This window comes from Struthio camelus, chromosome 13 (assembly GCF_040807025.1).
Source record: "Struthio camelus isolate bStrCam1 chromosome 13, bStrCam1.hap1, whole genome shotgun sequence".
Classification (NCBI taxonomy): domain Eukaryota; kingdom Metazoa; phylum Chordata; class Aves; order Struthioniformes; family Struthionidae; genus Struthio; species Struthio camelus.
In genome coordinates this window covers 18408477-18428587 of record NC_090954.1, presented here as the reverse complement: position 1 = coordinate 18428587, position 20111 = coordinate 18408477, and the positions used below count along the sequence as shown (strand labels likewise).

Genomic DNA, 20111 nt, shown 5'->3' with positions numbered 1-20111 from the left:
ACCTCAAAACTGTTTTGATTGCTATCTCATCATAACAGCCAGAAGTGGTTTATTATGCTTGGTTTTGCACCTAGATAAAAAAGAGATATTAAAAAATGAAAAAAAAGAGTTAATGCAAAGCATAAATATATTAAAATTAACATTGTTGGGAAGGTATCTAGAGCATGTGAAAATATTTGCAGGAAATATAAACTTGTACACAAGCTGTTCTGAGTGTTCATTCACTTGTCTGCCTTGGGGAAAAGGTTCAGAAGGTATTGGTTGTGTTGATTTCCAGTATATTCTGTTACATGCAAAGTGTACATGTGATATTTCTGTTTCTACTCCTGAAGGTGGGTGTAAATTATCCTGAAAGTATAAATTGCGTTTGGCATACTAAGACTATTAAACATTTAGTGTTCTCAGTACTGTCAATTAGGGTACAAATATCTTTTTCAGAAGCAGCTGGAATGGTTCAGTAATAAGAGAGAGAGGATGAGATTGGTTCAGACTCGCTCACAAATTCAGGCGAGGCTAGGAGAGGAGTTGTAAAATTTTGTTTGGTAGTGCTGAAAATGCTAGCAGAAACCAGGAGATCTTTGTGGCTCCATGCAAGGACTCTGAAAGTCACAGGGAGAGCAGTATCCGCAGGAGTGCTGATGTTGGTGTGTCCGGTGGCAGTGTGAGAAAGCAAGTCAAAATATTTGTCTTTTGTGTGGCCACAATAGCATCCAATATCAAGAGCTGTCTCTTTTTTGGTTGCTGCAGCCCACAAACCTAACCTCTGTAACTTGCAGTAAAAGCAGATTAGAAGAGCTCCTTAGGAGAGCAGAAAGTGAAGGAAGACTTGGAAAGCCTTTAAATTGAGATGGTGAGGTTGCTAGTCAAGAGACACGCAACATTTTGGGAGACTTTCTTAATCTGGAGGTAATCAACCTCATAGCTTCATAGATCGCCAAATAAAGCTCTTAGCACACGGTTTAGCAATTCAGATGCGTCAGACTTCTTGCATTTTGGGCAGTACTTATTTTGGTCTTTGACCATAGATAAAGCTCTTAAATCACTCTAACCCTGCACATATCCTTTGCAGTTCCCAAGAGTGTCAGGTGGGAATAGTTCTGCAGAAAGAATATCTGTGACTAGTATGTTCAGACTGTAACATGAGCTAACCCTCATAAAAACATTTATTGCTCACTTTCTATTGGAATAAATCCTGTAAAGATTTCATTTTTATGGAATACATATTAAGAAATGTAAGTAGTCCTATCAGAATGAGTCTTAGCCAGTGACATTGCTCACATAGTTTTTCCTATTGGTAGAACGGTGTTTTCATTTTGTACAAGTAGGAGTGAAAAAAAGCAATCAATTAACCTTAATCCAAGGGCAGAGTATTACACGTTCTCACATCTAGTTTGAGGAGAGAATATTTTCACAGAAAAAAAACCTGTGTCTGGAAAGACAGAAGAAGCTGCCACAGTGTTTTCCTGGAAAAATCCCTACATCGGTTCCTTTGCCCAAGACAGCGATTCTGCTTTATGCAGAACTCTGTCATACCTGCCCTCAGAAATTCGGTTTGTCTGAGGCTGCGCTGGGCTTATTCAATATAAAATCCATCCACAGGCCTGGTGCCAGCTACACATGGAATAATGAGTGTCTTTTGATTTGATATGATAGGCAGAAAAATAGTCTCTGGCCTGTAACATGATAGCTATGGGGCCAAATAAATTCTCAGTATATGCTGCAACCTGCCTGGCAGAGCAACGCTGCTGCTCTCTCCCCTGGGATGCAGCCCCCGTGGCTGGCCTGGCGTCTAAGCGCTGGCCGCGGCGGGGGGCTGCCCGAACGCCTCTCCCTGGGCTCTCTGATCTTACGGTCTGAGCCTCATCTTCCTCTGGAGAGCTAACCTCCTTTAAGGAATATGGAGTACTGGCAAACGGCAGTGCTGGATTGCTGTTAGATGGACGGCAGCACAAAAAGTCCGATGGTTATTATTTGAGATGGTGTATTTTTCAGTCAGCCCTTTTGAGCTGGCATTGTAAATACCCACTCCACATACATTTCTCCCTATGGGCTCTAGCCCATTCGTAATATTTATGTGCTAGTATTAAAATACGGCACTTTCCTCAGCTCCCTGTTGGCACCTGAGGCGTTTCCAAGCTCCTTTGCTTGGTGATTAGTTGCAGTCATTGATGGCGTCTCAGTTCTTGCGTTTCCTTGTAACTCGGTGTTTCTCAGTACGCCAGACTGTATCGGGTAGGACCCCTTGACTGACAGTCTGTCCCACAAAAATGAAACGTGCAGCTCTTACTCTAGCATGGTTATCAAAGGCGACCTATATTTTACCGTGTGTTTCAGTATTAATTGAAAATCTTAGTGTTCTGCCTTCTTCCTTCCTTCCTCCATTAAGATGGGCAGGCAGAACCTTTTCTGGTGAAGCTGCCAACAAGTCCTCAATTTGTTTTTGTTGATAAAAACCTATCACAAAACAGGCAACTCACTCGCCGCAGGCCACAAAACAACCATCACATGATGCTAATTTTCACTTGCTGCTGACCTCTGCCATATGTGACTTGGAGGTCTGTTACGATAATCTGTTACACCTCTTCCCCAAAACGCATTATCCCGAAGGCCCTCATTGCAAGCGGGCTTATTATTAAATAAAGGAATTCCAAAAAGCTAGAAAGCTGTATCACAGCCTTCCCTTTTCATAAAACAGGTAGCTGGAATGTATGAAATGTAATTCATTTTATTTTATAAAGCCGCTAGCTCGGTGGGGAGCTGACAGCAGCAGCCCTATCAACTCAGGAAGAATGGCTTACAAAATATTGGAGCTGAGGAATATGGACTGCTTAATCTCGACTTACAAAGTGGTTCTTCTGTAGTGTTTTTCAGAGGAAAAATGGCTAGCATATGTTATAGAGAAACACGTGAGAATAAGCCTGGAAAAGTTGTGTCTGCATAGAGTCATAGGAAAGCAGGTGTTAAGCAGCTGGAGGCACTTACCAAAAAAGAAATAGCAACAGAAATACAACTTGAGGGTTTGCTGATAAGTGAACGATATAGTCGTTTCAGTATATTAAAACAGCATCTATCATAAAAGGAGAAGCTTGTGCGTACTTAGAAAGGGTGAAAGCCAGGCTTCTGGTCAGACTCGATCGCAGCCCGTCCCCGTCAGACCGAGCGCGGGCTCAGCCCGGCAGAACCAGGGCGCTTCCCACACGGCGGCTGTTGCGGGCGAGGGCGCCAGGCTAGACGGACAGAGCCCTGACCGCCAGCGTGTTCGTTCTGGAAGGGGTGGTGGGGCAGCGGAGGGAGCCTGCGGTGGGGAGGAGCGCCTGGAGCTGACGACCGGCGGCAGGGCTGTCTAGAGCCGGGGCACGGCGCTTGCGAGGGGCCCCGGCGCGCGGTGGACGGATGGGGAGACGGACCTGGGCAGCCAGGGGGAGCGCGGGCGTCTCTTCCCACCAGAAACCATGCCTGTCCACCCGTGCCTTCCTCTCCCACCACCGTGGGCTTCTGAAACCCGACAACAGGCTGCGTGTCCTTGTCCCTGCCCGCTAGTGGCAGTCTACGTAGAGGTTAACCATTTTAATGTTGGTTATTTCTTCCATTTAGGAAGATCTGGGTGATGCACCTTTGTTACGTATGAGTTTCCTTGTGATGCCCCGTGATGGAATTGGTTATTTCAGCTTTTGGTTTTTTGACCCACTACATTAATAGGTAAAGGATGATATTAAAATGTTTAAAGATTCAAATCCAGACAGTTAAAAAACTAGAAAATGCCAATCGGCATTTACATCTAAATCAGAAATGAGGACCTTTGGTTTAAAAGCTGATGTAATTGTTCCAGACCGAGCAAAGAGGCTGCCAGCCCCTCAAGGGACAGTCCCGCTTTGGCGCTCGTATCTGCTCAGATAATAACCGCAGTCCAGTCTGGCTACTGAGCACAGAAAAGAGTGAAATAGGAGGGCTGCCCGTCTTGCAGGACCTAGGTTTGGCGCAAGGTCAGTTTGGAATCACTTGCTCTATCTTGGTTTAATTTATCATCTTCACTATTGATAGCTTAATTGACGACTACTATTTTTGTAAGTCTGGAAAACTCTTGATTTGGGTGCATTCTACTCTTAGGAAAAATGCTAGCGTTCGCTGGGCATAAAGGAAAAATCTAATGCACTTAACTGTTGGTTTTCTTATGGTTGTGTTAAAATGGAAACAAACTCACTTTTCTGTTAGAGAACCACTTTGACATGTAATTTTCTGCTTGTCCTATCTTTAATGATTTTTTGACAAATTTAATTTTTAGAGAATTGCCATCGTTGAGTGCTGTGCTGAGTAGAGCTGGGCAGAGTTGAGGGATGGCAGATGGAGCCACAGAGAGATGGGAGAGATTGTTGCTCTTGTTGCTTCCCGGATGCTCTTGGGAAGAAGAGAGATTACTCTCTCTGCTCTTCACTATGTGTATGAGTGTGTATTATAGGAGAGCTGTGACTTAAGTTAGGAATCTTGATGAATCTTTTGTGATGGTGAGGAAGGTGTTACAGAAATGCAAAATATTCTTAGAGCCATCTTTAAAAATAAATAACTGGCATATTCAAAATCAATTTTCTATCTATTAAAATAAAGCTAGAAAGCTATTATAAAAAGATTGAGCACCTCTATTTATTCTAATTAAAAAATTTATTGTATGAATTATAAATTAACTGCACCATAACTATTTCGTATGCATTTATATTTGGCCCTGAAGGTCTCAGCTTAGAAAGGCAAGTGAGTTTTTTTCTTTTTTTTAAGAATATAAGCGTGAAGAGCCTCTAAACTTTGGGGACAGAGGAAAGACAATTCTGCTTTTTTATATTGTTCCTCTTCCTAAAAGAAAATTATAATAATTTTCCCAGGCTTTCAGTAAATACTGTTGCTTAAGCCAACACGGTATTTTTGAACACTCTAATAGAAGTTCCATAATTGCCTCTGGTGGCAAGTTCTCTGGCTAGGGAATCGGTTTGGCTCCTGTAGTTGAATCATATAATACGATTTTCATTCGCTGCTGTAAATTGGCTCTGGACAGTGTCACATGTCAAATTTGACTACTGTTTTCTGGATCTCACAAGGCAAGCTGTAGCGTTGGCTCCTTGCACTCAGTATCCAAAAGCGGTTTCTATTGTCAGGCCAAAATTACGCATAAGACCTTCTATTCAATGAGAGCAAAACACAAAAGTAATAGAGGAAATATTTTAGATTGAGAGTCAGTAGAGAAAATATAAAGCCATTGCAAATGTCAAGAATAAAGATGTTTTGTGTACTGAGAGGGGTTAAGAAAAATACGATAGTCTGTTTCACAATATTGCAAACAAGTAATCACTGCAAGGAGTTAGTGTGGTTAGATTAAGGCAGGATTAATTTCTTATGTATTCACTTTTATTTGTAAAATTAAATGTAACTAGTGTCATCACTAGATATAAGAAGGTGTTTTGGTTTTGATAGATCTAGATTTTATACACTGATAATTATTTTTATTCTTTTAGCTCTATCAATTTCTTAGCTTATCCTTTCCTCTTTATAATTGTGACATTTCTACAAATTCTGCGCAGATGAATTTTACTCAGGCAGGGAGTGTAGGAGTTAGCAATCTTACAGGTTTCATGTTGGTTTTTTGTTTTGGTTTGGTTTTTTTTTCCCAGAGACATCATTTCAGCCCAGAAGGAACATAAATTTAGCCCTGTTAATAAAAATAAATTGTATGGCCAGCAAGGACAATAACAGAGTAATAGCAAGTAATCAGATCGGTTAACCGAGTATCACCTAACACAGACTAGGAGATTCAGGTCCACAACAAGCCATGTAGCTTTTTTATCTAGTAAAAACGTCACTCAAAACCTTCTGTTTTGCTAAGCAAAGTTAGGAGATTTTATCATATAATGAGCATCTATGTCTTGGAAGTTGATTAAGATAGTGTAGAAGAAATCAGAGAAAATAAAATATGGAGCATAAGATCATGACTTTGAAATAAAATATACTAACCAGATTTGTTACTGCATGAAAATACTAATGGTCTATTAGTTTACACATGTTTTTTTCTGTTTATTTTGTTAAAGAAAGAGGTGAAGGACAAAGGATTTGAGGGATGTTTCTATTCAGTGGCAGAATCTGTTTTGTTGACCTGATATTACAGGTGACAGCACTTCAACCGCCAGAAAGCTCTTTAATTTTCCTACTTATTTCTTGTCTTTCACCTTTTCTGTGTCAGCGTTTGTAAATGCATACTAAAAATAGGTGTTACAGAATGTATGGGACTATTGACAAGAAATTAGATGATCCGTTAAATGATGGCTTTTTTCTTTCGTCAGGTAACTGTTTCAGTTTACGCTTAAAGTCTAAAAATATAATTTTCTGTTACAACTTCACCAAAATAATATAACCCAACTTGCAGAAATCCTCAACCCGCCGAGCTGGTGATTGTGCTGTTTGGGACGTGCCCTGGGCGGGAAATTTTTGAAGGAATTGGAAGATAGAAGATAGGCAGGATCAACCTGCTAAAGTAATGAGAAACAGACAGCTGTGAGACTCGTTAAGGAGCTGCTCTTTCTGAGGCCTAACAGACAAAATCTCAGTCTTAGCAAAGCCACTTGTACAATATGAGTCTGTTATGTTAAAAGCCATTACTGCTTGTTTACACTTGTGAAATGTAACCATAGACCAACTCTTGCTTGCCAGTAGGTGCTGGAGAAACCACGTGTCTCTCAGGGACAGCCTTTGAGCTGCAGATGGAGTGATATTGTAAACAAGTCACAAAACAGCACGAGCAAGTCCTCAGCAGAGCCAGGAGGGTGTGCAGGCCTCCGGGGGCTAGCGCGAACGCTGTGCTGTTGGGAAGCAGCAGGTCGAGAGGCTCAGCCTCCACGGGTGGCTCTCTAGGAACCTCTGCCCCAAAATCCCTGTGGGTCACAGGAATCTGGGAGCGTGACCCATGTTTATGCTGTCTTTCCTATGCCAAAACATCTCGGAAACGCAAACGCACCTGAACGCGTGCGCGCTGGTCAAATGAAGTGTGCAATGATGCTGCATTTCAGCAGTAGGGAGTTGGAAATGGCCAAATCTCTCCAGTCTAGTGACACTTGCTTTCCCAGATTTGCACTTGCAGCCACATCTCCCTATGCAGATCTCCCGTAGAGATGGAATTCTTCCTGCAGACCCTGATCCCAGACCCATGTAAGCCCACGAAGTCTGCTGAGATGGGAAATCATCTCTGTCTAATCTGGGTTCAGCTCCTCGTGGTATACAGAGGCGATTCAGTACATCAGATGGGGGGAAGTAGCGGGAGGAGGACATTATTTGATATTTTACTCCAAAACTTTTTCTGTCTAACCTTTGGCTGGTTATATCTGCTGATGGTGGCTCCTCAAGTAGGTGTGCGCACCTGCAGCCCCTGAGGCTGCCCCTGGGCACAGCCTTCAGGTGGCCAAGAGCCAGGGAGGGCGTCTGCCTGCTCTGAGAGGGAGCTCGTGCATCTGGGTAGCATGCTTTCGGCGCGCCCGCTGTCCTCGCTCCATGGCAAAATGGGAAAAATAACTGAATTAGAGAGGCAGGAGAAAGTAGCGATGACGGGTGATGAGAAGGACAAAGGGTCGAGCCTAGGGAAAGTGGCCCATTGTGGTGCTACAGAGAGGGGATAACCTTGAGGAAAAGCCATTGTTTGGATGTGGCAGTATGTTACTGGCTCTTTGTGTAGAGAGACATCAGTGTTACGTCAACTGTTTCATAAAACATCAGACTACAGATTTCTCTGCTGTCTTCCTGTTTGTCCTTACAGCACTTGACACAAAATTACCATACCACAACAGAGCTGGTGTATTCACACTGTGCCTGACGTGACAGATTCGGCATTTTCCCGCAGACACCTGAGGGACTTCTACACTAGTGACTCGTATCAGCCTAAACCGAATTAACTCCGCTACACCAGAAAACCCAGCACCGCTATTGCTTCTCTTAAATGAGCACCATGGTGTCAGGGAGCATCTTGTGATGAGCGGTAACCATCTACGTAGGTTCCTAGGTCGGGCGGTTTTGAGAAGTTACTTCGTTCTTGGTGAATGATCCCCTGAGTGGGATTTTGCCTGCCCTTAGTGAAGTAAATAGTTAAGAGGCAATCTTTGCTTTTTAAAACTAGAGCGGGAGGTAGACAGCTAGGTCCTGGAAACGAACACCAGGCTTTGGAATATGAAGGGAAATGCAGTTCGTATGAGTTTAGGCAGACAGCTTACGGGCTCTCAGCCCGCCAGGTCCAAAGGTGGAGAGGCAGACTCAATGGGAGTGATTAATAATACATATTACTAATTTTATTTGGAAGTCATTCAGACACTGTGATAAAGGTAGCAGTATAAAAGCCTTGGAGAGCCACATGGATTTAGGGTTTTTTATAGCAATTGTGGAGCCTTGAAAGCTTTAACTGGCTGTTCATTAAAACGGCAACAGTAAGCAGTGAGGTATTTAAAATGCTTAATCTCTTTGCATCCCAAAGCACTCCGTCATCTAGCTGGCAGAGAGCTGCGGGGTGAGAGAGGGGCGCAGCAAGGCCGTTCCTTGGTAGCGCAGACCCATAAGCGCGCTGAGAGGTGTCAGGACTGGGGTTTTTCGGCCTCGCGCTTTGTGAACCTTGGTGCGGACGGGGACCTGCGGGCTGGGCCTCACGGGCAGCGACCGCACGACTTCTGCGTTTTTCACTGCCAAACAGGTGGCCCTGGAGGGCCTCAGCGGGAGGACAGGCCCTGGGCAGGCCCTCCGGGGCAGCTGGCTGGGCCTCCTGCGCGTAGCAGCAGCGAAGCTCGCCTTTCGGGTGGAGAGGCAGCAGAGCGTTCGCTTCTAGCCCATCGTTGTAGAAAGGAGAATAGATTTTAAGTGTGATAACGTTTCTTTTAAAGGCTGAAAACATGCCTGTGGACCTTTCTTCATCAGAGTCCAAAAGCAAAACCTAAGATGAATGTAAGAGAGTGGTCCAAGTCGCTGCTATAACCCTGTCCTGGCTCCATGGCAGGCAGAACGGGTCCTTCTCCTGATTGTTTGGTGCTCTGCAAGTTTTCTCCTTCCTATTATAAACCTTCCCAACCCAGGGCCTTGTCGCCGCATGGCACTGACGCGCCGATTAATCCCCCCAAACCGGCCTTGCCTTGCTCCCTGCAAACCCCTGCGCACGGGGCAGAGATACCGCCCCGGGCAAAAGAGAGGCTGGTGCCCTTGGCGGCATCCCTGGGGCGGGCTGCGCGGGTGCCGCCAGCCGTGGGTCGGGCTGCTGCCGGTGCCCCCGCGCGCTGCCGCCAGCCGAGGCGGCGATGGGGGGAGAGCTTCGGCGCGGCCGCTCCGCGCCGCCGGCAGCGGGGCTCGCCGTCTCGTTTGGGGGCTCGCTGCGTGCGACGGCCGAGAGTTATCAGCGCTGATGCTTCGCTCCCGCTCTCTTTCTCCCCGAGCTAGCGATTTGTCCATGTTACGGGTAGGTAAGCTTGACAAAGCGTTGCGCATTAGCAGCCGAGATGGTGCTCGGAAGGGGAAAATTGCTAGCAAGCTGCTCCATTAGAGACCCGAGTAACAAATTCTTTCTCTCCCTCGATGAAGGAGAGATAGTTAAGGCCCAAATTAATACGGCTGTCTCCCTCGCTCTGCGCGGGGCATCGCTCTTCGAGACAAATGGCTTCGCCCCTCCTAAGAGGGCGACCTGGCTCTCGGAAAGCTGCGTTGGGCGGAGGTGTCGTCCTTTGTGTTTTGCCATCCGGGGTGTGAGCAGCACAGGCGCCAGCCGGGGAGGTGATGACAAGATTTGCACCTCGGTGACCCCTGAGATGGATTAGCATGGGAATTTGAGTGCTCCTTCTTTGCTCTGCGATCGTTTGTCATATTTAACTGGATCATTTTCCCTTGTTTTTCTCTCTGCTGTGTTTATTCTTTGCTCTCGTTGCTGTAAAGCCATTTGGAAAAGAGTGGGAAGGAGAAGGGCTTTATCCTGCAGATCGTCGCGCTCTTGCGAGAAAAACGTATCCGAATCCAGCAGGCCCTCTGACTTTCCGATCTCTGATGATACGTTAGAGAGGAGAAAGGAAAATGTGCCTGTCCTTTGATGCTGTTGTTGAAGCCTCTGCAAGGAGGCTCCCGGAGGCAGGAGACGTGCCCCAGCAGAGGAGGGGAGAGGTGCTTGAACGGGTCCGAGTGACCCAGCCGGCAGCGAGGGACGCGGCGGGGCGGCTGGAAGCAGGAGCAAGAGCCCCGGAGAGCCTTGAACACAGGCAATGTGTTTCATCAGTCTTCTGAATTCGACGTGTTGACTCTTTTAAACAGATCTTATGAAATACCAGAGGACGGTCGAGGAGAATTTTATTGAGTTATAAGAAATGTAAGATGTGGAGGACAGTAGTTCAATGGAAATTTACTCTTTGGGGACTGTATTTTGTACAAAGTTCTTAAATGCTTTGTAAAATTAAGTTTCTGTATATTCCTGTGATACACAAAAATTCAGCTCGCCGATGTTTCTTTGCAGTTGGTTTATAGTGTTTGACAGCACTTCCCAGCATGCAGGGTAGAACATGAAAAATGCAGTTTTCCAGAGGTCGTGTTCTGGATGAACTAGATAAACGTAATTCTTTTTGAAATACAGATTAGCCTTTCACTTTCTGCAGAAAAAAAAGGCAAGACTAGGACAAAAATTTTCCCTTTATTTGAAAGCGGCAGCGTTTCCCATTATATCCTGAATAACACTGGTTTATAATTAAGCCTTCGTCACCTTGAAAATGCCGACACCTGTTCTGGCAAAACCCAGTGTTTCCGAGAGGTTTCCAATGCTGTGCTGGCTTTAGCGTGTCATTTATGAGGTCGCACTGGGTAACAGCAAAAAATGCTAATCTCAATAATTTGTATTCACTGTCTTAATTGCGTAGCTGCGGTGTGATTTTCAGCCTACCCATGCCAAACCATAACATGCGTTTACGGGTAGCAAAACTGTAGTCAGGTTAGTACTTTGGACTTTTTAAGAAGTACCTGTTTATTTAATGCTGCACGTTATTTAGCAGGCCGCGGCCGGCGTCGGAAGGTACCTGAGAGCCGACCCTCCGAGAGCAGCCTGGCGCAGGACGCTGCCCCTTGCTGCTGCTACGCGTTTGCGAATGCCGCGTGCCTGAAATTTCCGTGCAATTTTGAGCAATTATGAAATGGGGCCAAGTTTGCACCCTGCGGCTTTATTTGAGCTGCCCTGTAGGGATCGCTGGGCGCCGCGTGTGACGCCCCAGGTCGTGTCCGTAAGGCAAGCCCTTTGTCCGTGGAAGTGTCCGCGCAGAAAAGCTTGGGAGGAGCGAAACAGCAACCTGGCAAGCTCACAAAAAGCCCTTCTGGGAAGAGCACGTGTATTGCTTATTCTGGTGACGAACCCGCAACAATACTGGTGCGCTGAAGCTTACGGCAATTTGCGCTTCACTGGGGGCTTGCCAGAAATGAGGCACGTTATATTCAGACCAAGCGGAAGGGAAATTTCAGCCGCTAATTCAAATCGCAGAACAAGGAACAGAATTAACTCTGATCACAACCTTTAAAATAGACTGCTAGAGAAATGAAGCAAGAGACTGTACGCATTGACTGTGCAAGCATCAGAATATTCATGGTTTAAATAGCGTCTTGGACTGTAACTGACCTGGCAGGATATCTTACTTTCACGGGGATTTTTCCTTTGCCTACCGAAGGCGCAGATCAACAGAAGGATATGCGGTGCCATAGAGGGCTGATGGACCTTACGCATTTTCCCTCCGTTCTTCCTAAATCATTTAAAAAACAAGACCGACTCCTCAGAGCCTCTCATTTTAACTCCGTTCACAGTTTTAAAGTGTTCTTTCTCCCCTCCGCCCTGTTGCAGCGGCTCTAAATGACGCGGGTGATTCGTTCTGTCACTCCAGTGTTCTGATGTTTTTATATGTCAACCCTGTGCCATTTTTAACCAGAGGATTTTGCAATTAGAACTGCTTCTTTTTATGAAAAATTTGGAAAAAAAAAAATACGCGAGCATTGAATAGTAAGTAAGAGCTAGGTAAAATGCAGTCTTGCTTTCAGTTCTAGCCGTGACTGTAGCATGCTGGCTGCCGTGGTCACGTGAATTTGTTGCGTGAGGGTCCACTTTTGCACCTCTAATAGAGAGGAGTATTTAGGGTTCATGTGAGGAGAAGACAGTCCTTTCAGCAGGGTTTTTTAGGAACTTGCTGACAAAGACTTGAAAATACTTATGTGAAGGAATATAAATGGATTTTAATGTTTACTGTATTCTGTATCTTAAAGCTATTTATGTTTTATGTTACTGATACATGCGCCTGTGCTAGTTTATAAAGGATAGTTCTTTCAAAACAGCTCTCAGCAGTGAAAGCAAAAGCATTTTGGTTCAGCCTGGATCATATTTTAGAACCCCTTCACTACTTGTTGGTTAAAATTGGAAGATACAGTCTTTGACCCTTTATTCTGATGTAGATTTTTTTCCCCCTGAAGGGCATTAAAAATCTGACCTCATGTTGCAATGGATTCCACTTTGTTTCACGACAGCTTTGTTAGTGCCAGTTGTGCATGTAGGGAGGCAACTTTGGCATGTGCCCACAGATGATTACTCCTGAGTCACTCTGGGAGTATTATTAATCTGCTTATTAAGCTGCCACAACATAGCACAGCCTTCAGTGTTGATCGTTACCTTCTGTTTACAACAGCTAGTCAGGGAAGTTACCTATATTTTCTACCTTAGCTTTGACTAAGTAGTAATACAGTATACTTCAGATTTTTTTTTTTATTAATTCCATGAGCTTTAAAGATGCAAATTCTACAGCTTATGGCTTTTTTCCATATAGATTTCATGTAGTCAATGAGATTAATTTCTTTTCTCATTTATTAAATTATTCTTTTCTCATATTATTAAATTACTTTCTCGCTATCTTCTCAGGTTAGCAGCTTTCAAAAGAAAAATCTATTTCACCTATAAACTCTATAAAATAGTTTTATATTTGTATAAAAATTTGTTAGAGTGTTTGATGTTATTGCTGTCTTACAACTGTGTAGTTAACATGTCTATTGCTTTGTTTGTTTTTAGACGTTTGGAACAAAACCTCATCAAAATCATCCCCCCTGGAGCTTTCACCCAGTACAAGAAACTTAAGAGAATGTAAGTTTTAAAAACAAGACCAACATGCAAGCAGTCTTGAATCTTTTACCCTCAAGTTCATTATCTTTGTTTTACAAACATATTGGCCATTTCTATGTTGAAATCAGTGGGAAATGCACAAATAATCTCTTCAAAGCTTAAGCCACGCTGGAATTTGGTCCAAGAGGTTTAACAGTGCATGAAACCCTTAATAATGCTCAGATGCACTTACTGTTATAGACAATGTGAACTAATTAGTTGTTACTCCATCTAAGCTTTGAATCCAGTTCCCCCGAAAAGATTTTAGGTTCTGTTCCCCCTTCCCCCCCCCCCTATTCATCCTGGTGTCTGTTTGCACCACTTCAGTTTGGTTGGCACCGGTTAACAGCAAGAATACATGTTCTTGCAGAGTTGTTTGGATTTTCGTAGTGCGTTCAGTGTCCTGACATTGAAGTGGTTTGATTGTTTACAGGAAAACAGAGAAAGCTGCTGGAGCTCATTTCCTCCATGTTTTAATAACTAGTAGATGCCTAGACAATTCTTGTCTTACTACTTCTTGTATTGCTTCTCTGGATTAAAAAAAAAAAAAATCACCTGTGGTCTCATGCAGATAACCCAGGTTAACCTAGGTGAAGAAGAACCAGACCAGAGGAAGAACCTCTGATCTTCCTCCTTTCTGTTTTTTATTTTTAAGTGATATATGAGAGATGTTGTGACAATAGTACTGTCGTACAGATAATGGTAAAATGAGTTACTCCTGCTTCACTGTCCTATCAAAATGTAAATGTGTACTTTTGGACCAGTAACTTGCGGAAATGAGAGAAGTAATTCAGTCTTTGTAGCTCATTGCTAACGCTGTTCATAAAGGTGCCTGAAGAGTTATTTTCTGATGTGAACAATACTGGAATTAAGAAACTGTCAGCTCGTTTCACAGGAGCCTTGGGATCATGAGAGAGCTAATGCTTTTGGAAACTGAAATAAGCTGAGCTGTACCATTGGCTTTAGGAGTAAAATTACTGTGTTTGCCAGTCCAAAGTCATCCAGTTCCTAGAGCTGAAGAGCTGTAAATATGGATCTTAATATTTAACAGGTCAAATCATCAATCTCGTAGAGTCTCTGTTCTTCTGTCTCACTTTCAATATAGCTGTATGTATTTTTAAAGACGTACTATATTAGATAGCAAGACAGTAATTTCAGTGAGTAATGACAGATCCCTTTTCAGTGACCTAACTTTGGACTCTTTCATTATTAAAGTCACTACTTCAATTCTTTCCGAGGTGTAACTAATTTTAGATTTTGGCAATGTTTTACTGTCCTTTCAGTCTTCATGATTGGTGAACTCTAGTTTTATGGGACTTGACCAAAAAAAGATCTTTAACTTGACTGGCTGCTCAGCCCAGTGTGACACTTACGTGAAATGACTGATGTTAAAAATTTACTGCAGAATTCCATTAGTGAGTTAGTTGTGTTAACAGGTTTCTGGAATACTATTGGCAGCATCATGGAGATCTGAATTCACAGTTAAATAATAAGTTATTATGCCAGCTGATCTGCATCGAAGCTTAATTAATGTGGCAGTGTTTTGTGGAAGAACTCGGGATAGATAGTTATGCTGCAGAAGGTCCCATAACAAATATGGTATTTTCCTGCCTGATTTTTGACCTGTCTCCTTGTCGAGGCTTTATTGTTGCTGAACCGTGTGGCCCTGAATCAGATGTTACTCTTACACAAAGTTTAACTGACGGCATTTGTTCCATTATTGGAAGAGATTATTGACATCACCTTTTCAGAGCGCGAGATGTCCAGGGATATTGACACAAGAATATACTTGATCAAAAAGTTACCTCTTGAGATTTATACGTTCTTTCCCAGATCGGTAATAGCAAGACATGTTTGATATCATTGAAGCCTTCAGCTTTTCTTAATTTCACTCACTGTGATTTCAACCAGTGGTGCAATAGCATGAAGATTATTGATTTCATTAATTGATGCCCTACCCAGGGTACAAATGAAGAATTCTGTTATTGTTATTATTGTTATTGTTTTGATAGAACTCAAGGGATAATATTAGCATAACATTGTGAATCATATTATTGTATTCTGCTACTTCTGGTGAATACATATGCAAGAATGTTAGGATAATAGACTGTTCGCTTATGGCACCATCAGTTTTTTGATTGTTTACTGAGTTTTTCCACCAAGATGCTGCAATCTCCTGTTTTTAAATGACTGGATAGCTGAGATTAGTGTTTAAGGTAGAGCCACTAGTTCGGATGATCCTTATATGACTTGATGTGAGTAGGCTGAAATATTAGCAGAAGATATATTAATATTAATTCCAGTGTTAAGTTTGCATGCCGCTGGGTTTTTTTATTTAGAATGGCTCTTCAGTAGCTTCCAGGGTGCAAGAGTTACGTATGTGATTGTTTCTTGGCAAAGGATTTGAAATCTTTTGTGTGTCCTGGACTTCATCATCATTACCCGTGTCGTCTCGCACGGTGAATTACACCAAGCTAGACGTATCTGTCTCAGAAGGAGGATTTGATACCTGTAGGATTCAAATATGCAGTTGAATTGTATAGTCTGAGACAGTGGTTCCCCAGGTTTTTGAAGGACTGTGACAGTGACAGCTTCCAGCTCTGCTAGATCACCCAGGGGCTCTAGAAGAGGTTTGGGGGGCTTGAAGGAGATGCATCCCATCTCCTTCAAGGGAAAGATGGTTGGTCAGCCAAGGCTTGGAAGCTGTTGTCATCATTGCATGAAGTAACCCTGCCCAGACAGGCCATTTTGAATTCGTTTACATATCACCAGTTAAGCTTGTGCTGTAGTTCTGTACCTCCTAGCTTAGCAGTTGCAAAATGTATGGCATTCCCGGCCATTTTATCTGTGCTTTTCTGAGGCTTTTGGCAGGCAGGTTTGTAGCACAAGACTAAGAGCCAGGTACACAGAGCCACTTTGAAAGATGTGGTTGTAGCTCTCTAGCTCTGGTGCTTGATACTGTCGAACTGATTTTACCATATCTTAGCAGAAAACACACTGAGATTTCACAGTCTTCTGAGTAGCTCGGTGGTGCTGCTGCTTTTGTTAAGCAGCCCCTAAAAACTAAATCATTAGTATGACATGGGTTTTTACTGAGTACTCTTGTCAGATGAGAATAGTCCTTTTTAAATGTTAGAGATAATCAAGTAATCTGTTTCTAATAGTGCTAGTCAACACGGAGAATATTCATCCAGTGTTATTAATAGTTTTGCATTTGGCTGCATCTAAAAATAAATGTGTTTTGTTTCAAAACCTTTTACAGTAAAGATATTTCAGCCAGTGTGTTTGCCGCACAGTCATATGTGATCCAGTGACTCAGAGGGTATCCTTTCTTCCCTCCTGCAAAGTCAGCAACAATTTACGTCCCTAACCGGTAACTGAGCACAGCCACCCTCCAAGGTGTGTTGAACAGCCTTCCGAAAGAGGAAGATGTCTAGCGCGCTGGCGGGAGCATGAGGTGGCTCATGCGTTCCCTGCCTGGGTGGAATCCTGATAAGTTTATTACGTTTCTGGCTAAAGAGCTGCAGTTCCACTGAGTGATTCTTAGTGGGGCCTTAAACCATGGAAGGGAGCGGGAGCCTTGTGTGACCGAAGTCCGCTTAGTCATGCAGGTTAGAGAAACACGTGTCTATGTGGCTTGATGCAAATCAAGCACAGAATAGGGTGATCGAACCGGAGGGCAGCAGACCGTAGGAAGAGAACAAAAGTACAAGGGCATAATTGAATCTTTTTGCCTCAGTCAAGTCAGAAGGAGATGGAGCCTCCTTATCCAACAGCAATGGAGCTTAGGCTCTAATGGAAAGGAAATAATGGGTCTAATTATCTTATAATGCTGATTGTAGTGCAGCTGCATGGAGAGGGTGAGTGTCATCAGCCAGCACGACATTTATGCAAGTTCAGGCACCATTAGTTATACGCTCATTAGCATCCTGACGTGGGGAGAGAAAGGATGCAAACGTTGAAATGAGGCAAATCCGTAAAATAGTGCTGAAATGTTTGCTTCCAAAACTAAATGCCTCTTTTCAGATGCTTGTCATTGTTCAGCAAACTCATGATTTCATGACACTGTAATAGGTTCTAAATTGTTGTTCAATAAATCGATAGTAAAATCTTTATGCCAGACTTCTGCTTACATATGAATTACTAGACAAAGGTAGCAAATACTAACAGGTTTCACTAAAGATATAAAAATAAATATTTGTATTTTCACTGTCCCAAATGCAGCTGCTATGAGTTGAGCTGAAAAACCACAAACCTTCATTGAATCATGTCCTTGTAGGCAGGACGCTGCAATAGAAGACTTGAGTAGGTTCCAGAGCAGCTTTCAAGAGCCTTATAAGAGAACCAAAGAAAATCCTGCTCTATGTTGCTAGATTTGAAAACAGAGGACTTGATTAAAATTTTATCCAACATACCTCAAAACATCATCCTAAGAATTATTAATATTGGTTCATATAAGCTGAGAGTAATCCTTAAGGAATTGTGTAGAGTTTTGTTGGGAATTTTGTTTGATTTAACTATAGCATATGTTTCTGGTGTTTCGAAAGATAAAATCCTTGATCGTACTGCATCTCATTTACCACCAGGTCTCTTCTCTAACTTGGACGAACACGGTCCTGCTGCCTCAAAAGCCATTCCTCTGGTCCGTGTGCCATGCCACCTCTCTTTCAGTCCCATCATATTCCTTAATGCGTGTCCTGTCAGTGCTTTCCAGCTACCTCAGAACCTCTCCTCACCTTATCTATCGTTTAATTTGTTATCAACACCTGAACTCCTATACTGTTCTGTAACATTATCCTTCCATGCCTGCTTTTAAATATTCAGGTGACCTTTGTGCTTTGTCATTGGCTGCCCCTCATGCTTGAGGCCCCCATCACAGTCACAAAGCCCCCTTCATTATCGATAGTTCTGAAGATGGTTTTATCAACGGGTTTTATTCAGTGGGCTACCTCACTGTTGTTCTTCAAAGCTTTTCATAAAACTCTTCTTTGTTTCAGCGGCCATAAAATGAAAGACCTTATCAACAGTGGCCTTCTGATGTGTTGAGGCTACCGCTTGTCGTACTAACTGATGCCTTTGGATTATTCCTGGAATTTGCTTGTTTGTCTGTGTCCTTATGCAGTTTGTAATTCCTCTGAGATAGTATGATCTTTTATTTCTACTTTTGTATAACAAAGCATCTTCTTCCAAAACCTACAGCAGTACAAATAATTACTTTAAGATGAAATACAGCATTTTCATCAATTTCCTGTTTGTGAATATTCTTTTAATTCCTCCTAATTCTTTTTCCAGAGACATCAGCAAGAATCAAATAACTGACATTGCACCTGATGCGTTCAAAGGCTTGAAATCTCTCATTTCGTTGTAAGTAGAATATAGAACTGAATGGGTGTTTGGGGAGAGCTTGCATGTAAGAAAAAGAAAAATGATAATATGCTGTCTGGGAGAACTTATGTTTCTGTGTGCAAGTGCCAGCTTGCGTGAAGCATCTAATCTTTTGTACATGAAAAATTGGTCATGAAGGCTAAAAGGAGGAACAGTTTACACAGCTCTAATAAGTTCTTTTATAGATGAACACCCTGAAGGTTGGTTACTCGTTCGCTTCTTCAAAGCCTGTGCATTAGTTTGTTCCCTGTGTCTGTTGTACACGTGCACCTGCAGGCTAGTCTGTGCCCCCAACAGCTCATACTACCTAAAAACCACCTCATAGCTCAGGCACTGGTTGGTGGAGTTAATCAGAGCGGGGCTGGGGATAGATACGCCCATACCAAAATTTTTTTCTGTATTGTGCAGGACTGAGGTTGCACTTTTTTTTTTTTTTTGGCAGGCTACTTAGGGAAGAACTCTAATGAGAAAGTTTATATTTCTTAGCTGTAATTACTACTTTATTAAGCTAGTAAGTGGATTAAATACTACTTTATACAAGTAAGCTAAGAGGAAGGTAGGATCTCTTGACAACCATTACTTTTTCCTTCTAGAAGCTGTTTGTAACACCAAGCTGAATTTAAATGCAGCTACATTTCAGCCTAGCCACTCACAGCCCTATTAAAACAGTGAAGCTTATAATGGGTAAAAGAGAGCAATACAAGGTCAGAAGCTGCATGTGGAAAATGAACTAGAAACAAGACTGTTGGAAAGAGCTCTAGGTTGGGAAAAGAGGTTAAACTCAACTGGAATTATTTTTACCTGCGTTAATTTTAAATACAGTTTTAAAACATTTACTTTTATTAATACTCGTTGAAGACAGTTTGTTTTATATAAGCACAGTTTATTTTTAAAAGCTGCCATCATTTTATTCTGTGAATACTAGGTAATATTAATAACTTGTTGCCTAGTGCTAATATTAGAAGGCTGTTCAGTGCTTAACTTATATGCTGCAGTAAACTTCTGAGGCAGCATGCAGAAAGATGGGCCTTTCACTGTGCCCTGAATCCAGCTGGTAGTACTCCAGAAAATATATATTAAGTGTTGCTAGCCTTTGTTGAATAGCTAGAGCAGTGTTATTCAGCCTACTGTGTAAAACGGTCAAATCCCTCAACGCTGTCTGGAAACAATTCAATAAGAGAATGATATTTACTGAACGCTGCAGTTTTGGCATATTGTGAAACTGCTGCTGATGCAGCAACGCTACAGCTTTCTGGTGGTGGCCAGGAGCAAGCTGGAGAGGCAAGGCGCTTCCGCTGGGATTGACCTCCCAACTCAAAGTTTTTCAGGTTTAGCTGCAAATAATACAGATACCCCCAGGGGGCCTCAGGAGTGGAGCAGAACACATTGGGGTGGACGGAGAGGAAATTAGGATATAAACTGGGCAGAAAATTTCTAGCGCTTGAACTTGCACGCAGGAGCAAGTGAAATGACTGCATTTTCTGTTCAGTCCTCCAAAACTTCTTCTAACTAAATGAGACCAGACTGGTTTAAATTCAGGTAGGTAAAATAGTGCCGAAGAAATGCTGGA

The 20111-nt window shown here is 42.9% G+C and overlaps 1 protein-coding gene across 4 annotated transcripts in view; it reads left to right on the top strand.

Annotated features, from left to right (window-relative positions):
- The window catches only part of SLIT3 (slit guidance ligand 3), a 617690-nt gene that overhangs the window by 442152 nt on the left and 155427 nt on the right, over nucleotides 1–20111 (top strand). For all 4 annotated transcript variants that reach the window (XR_011144002.1, XM_068960054.1, XM_068960053.1 and 1 more), the window contains 2 exons: nucleotides 13067–13138; nucleotides 18449–18520. Coding sequence is in view for 3 of the 4 variants with exons in the window: in XM_068960054.1 (XP_068816155.1) it covers nucleotides 13067–13138; nucleotides 18449–18520 (144 nt within the window). In the remaining variant the exon portion in view is untranslated. The remainder of the gene's footprint in view (nucleotides 1–13066; nucleotides 13139–18448; nucleotides 18521–20111) is intronic.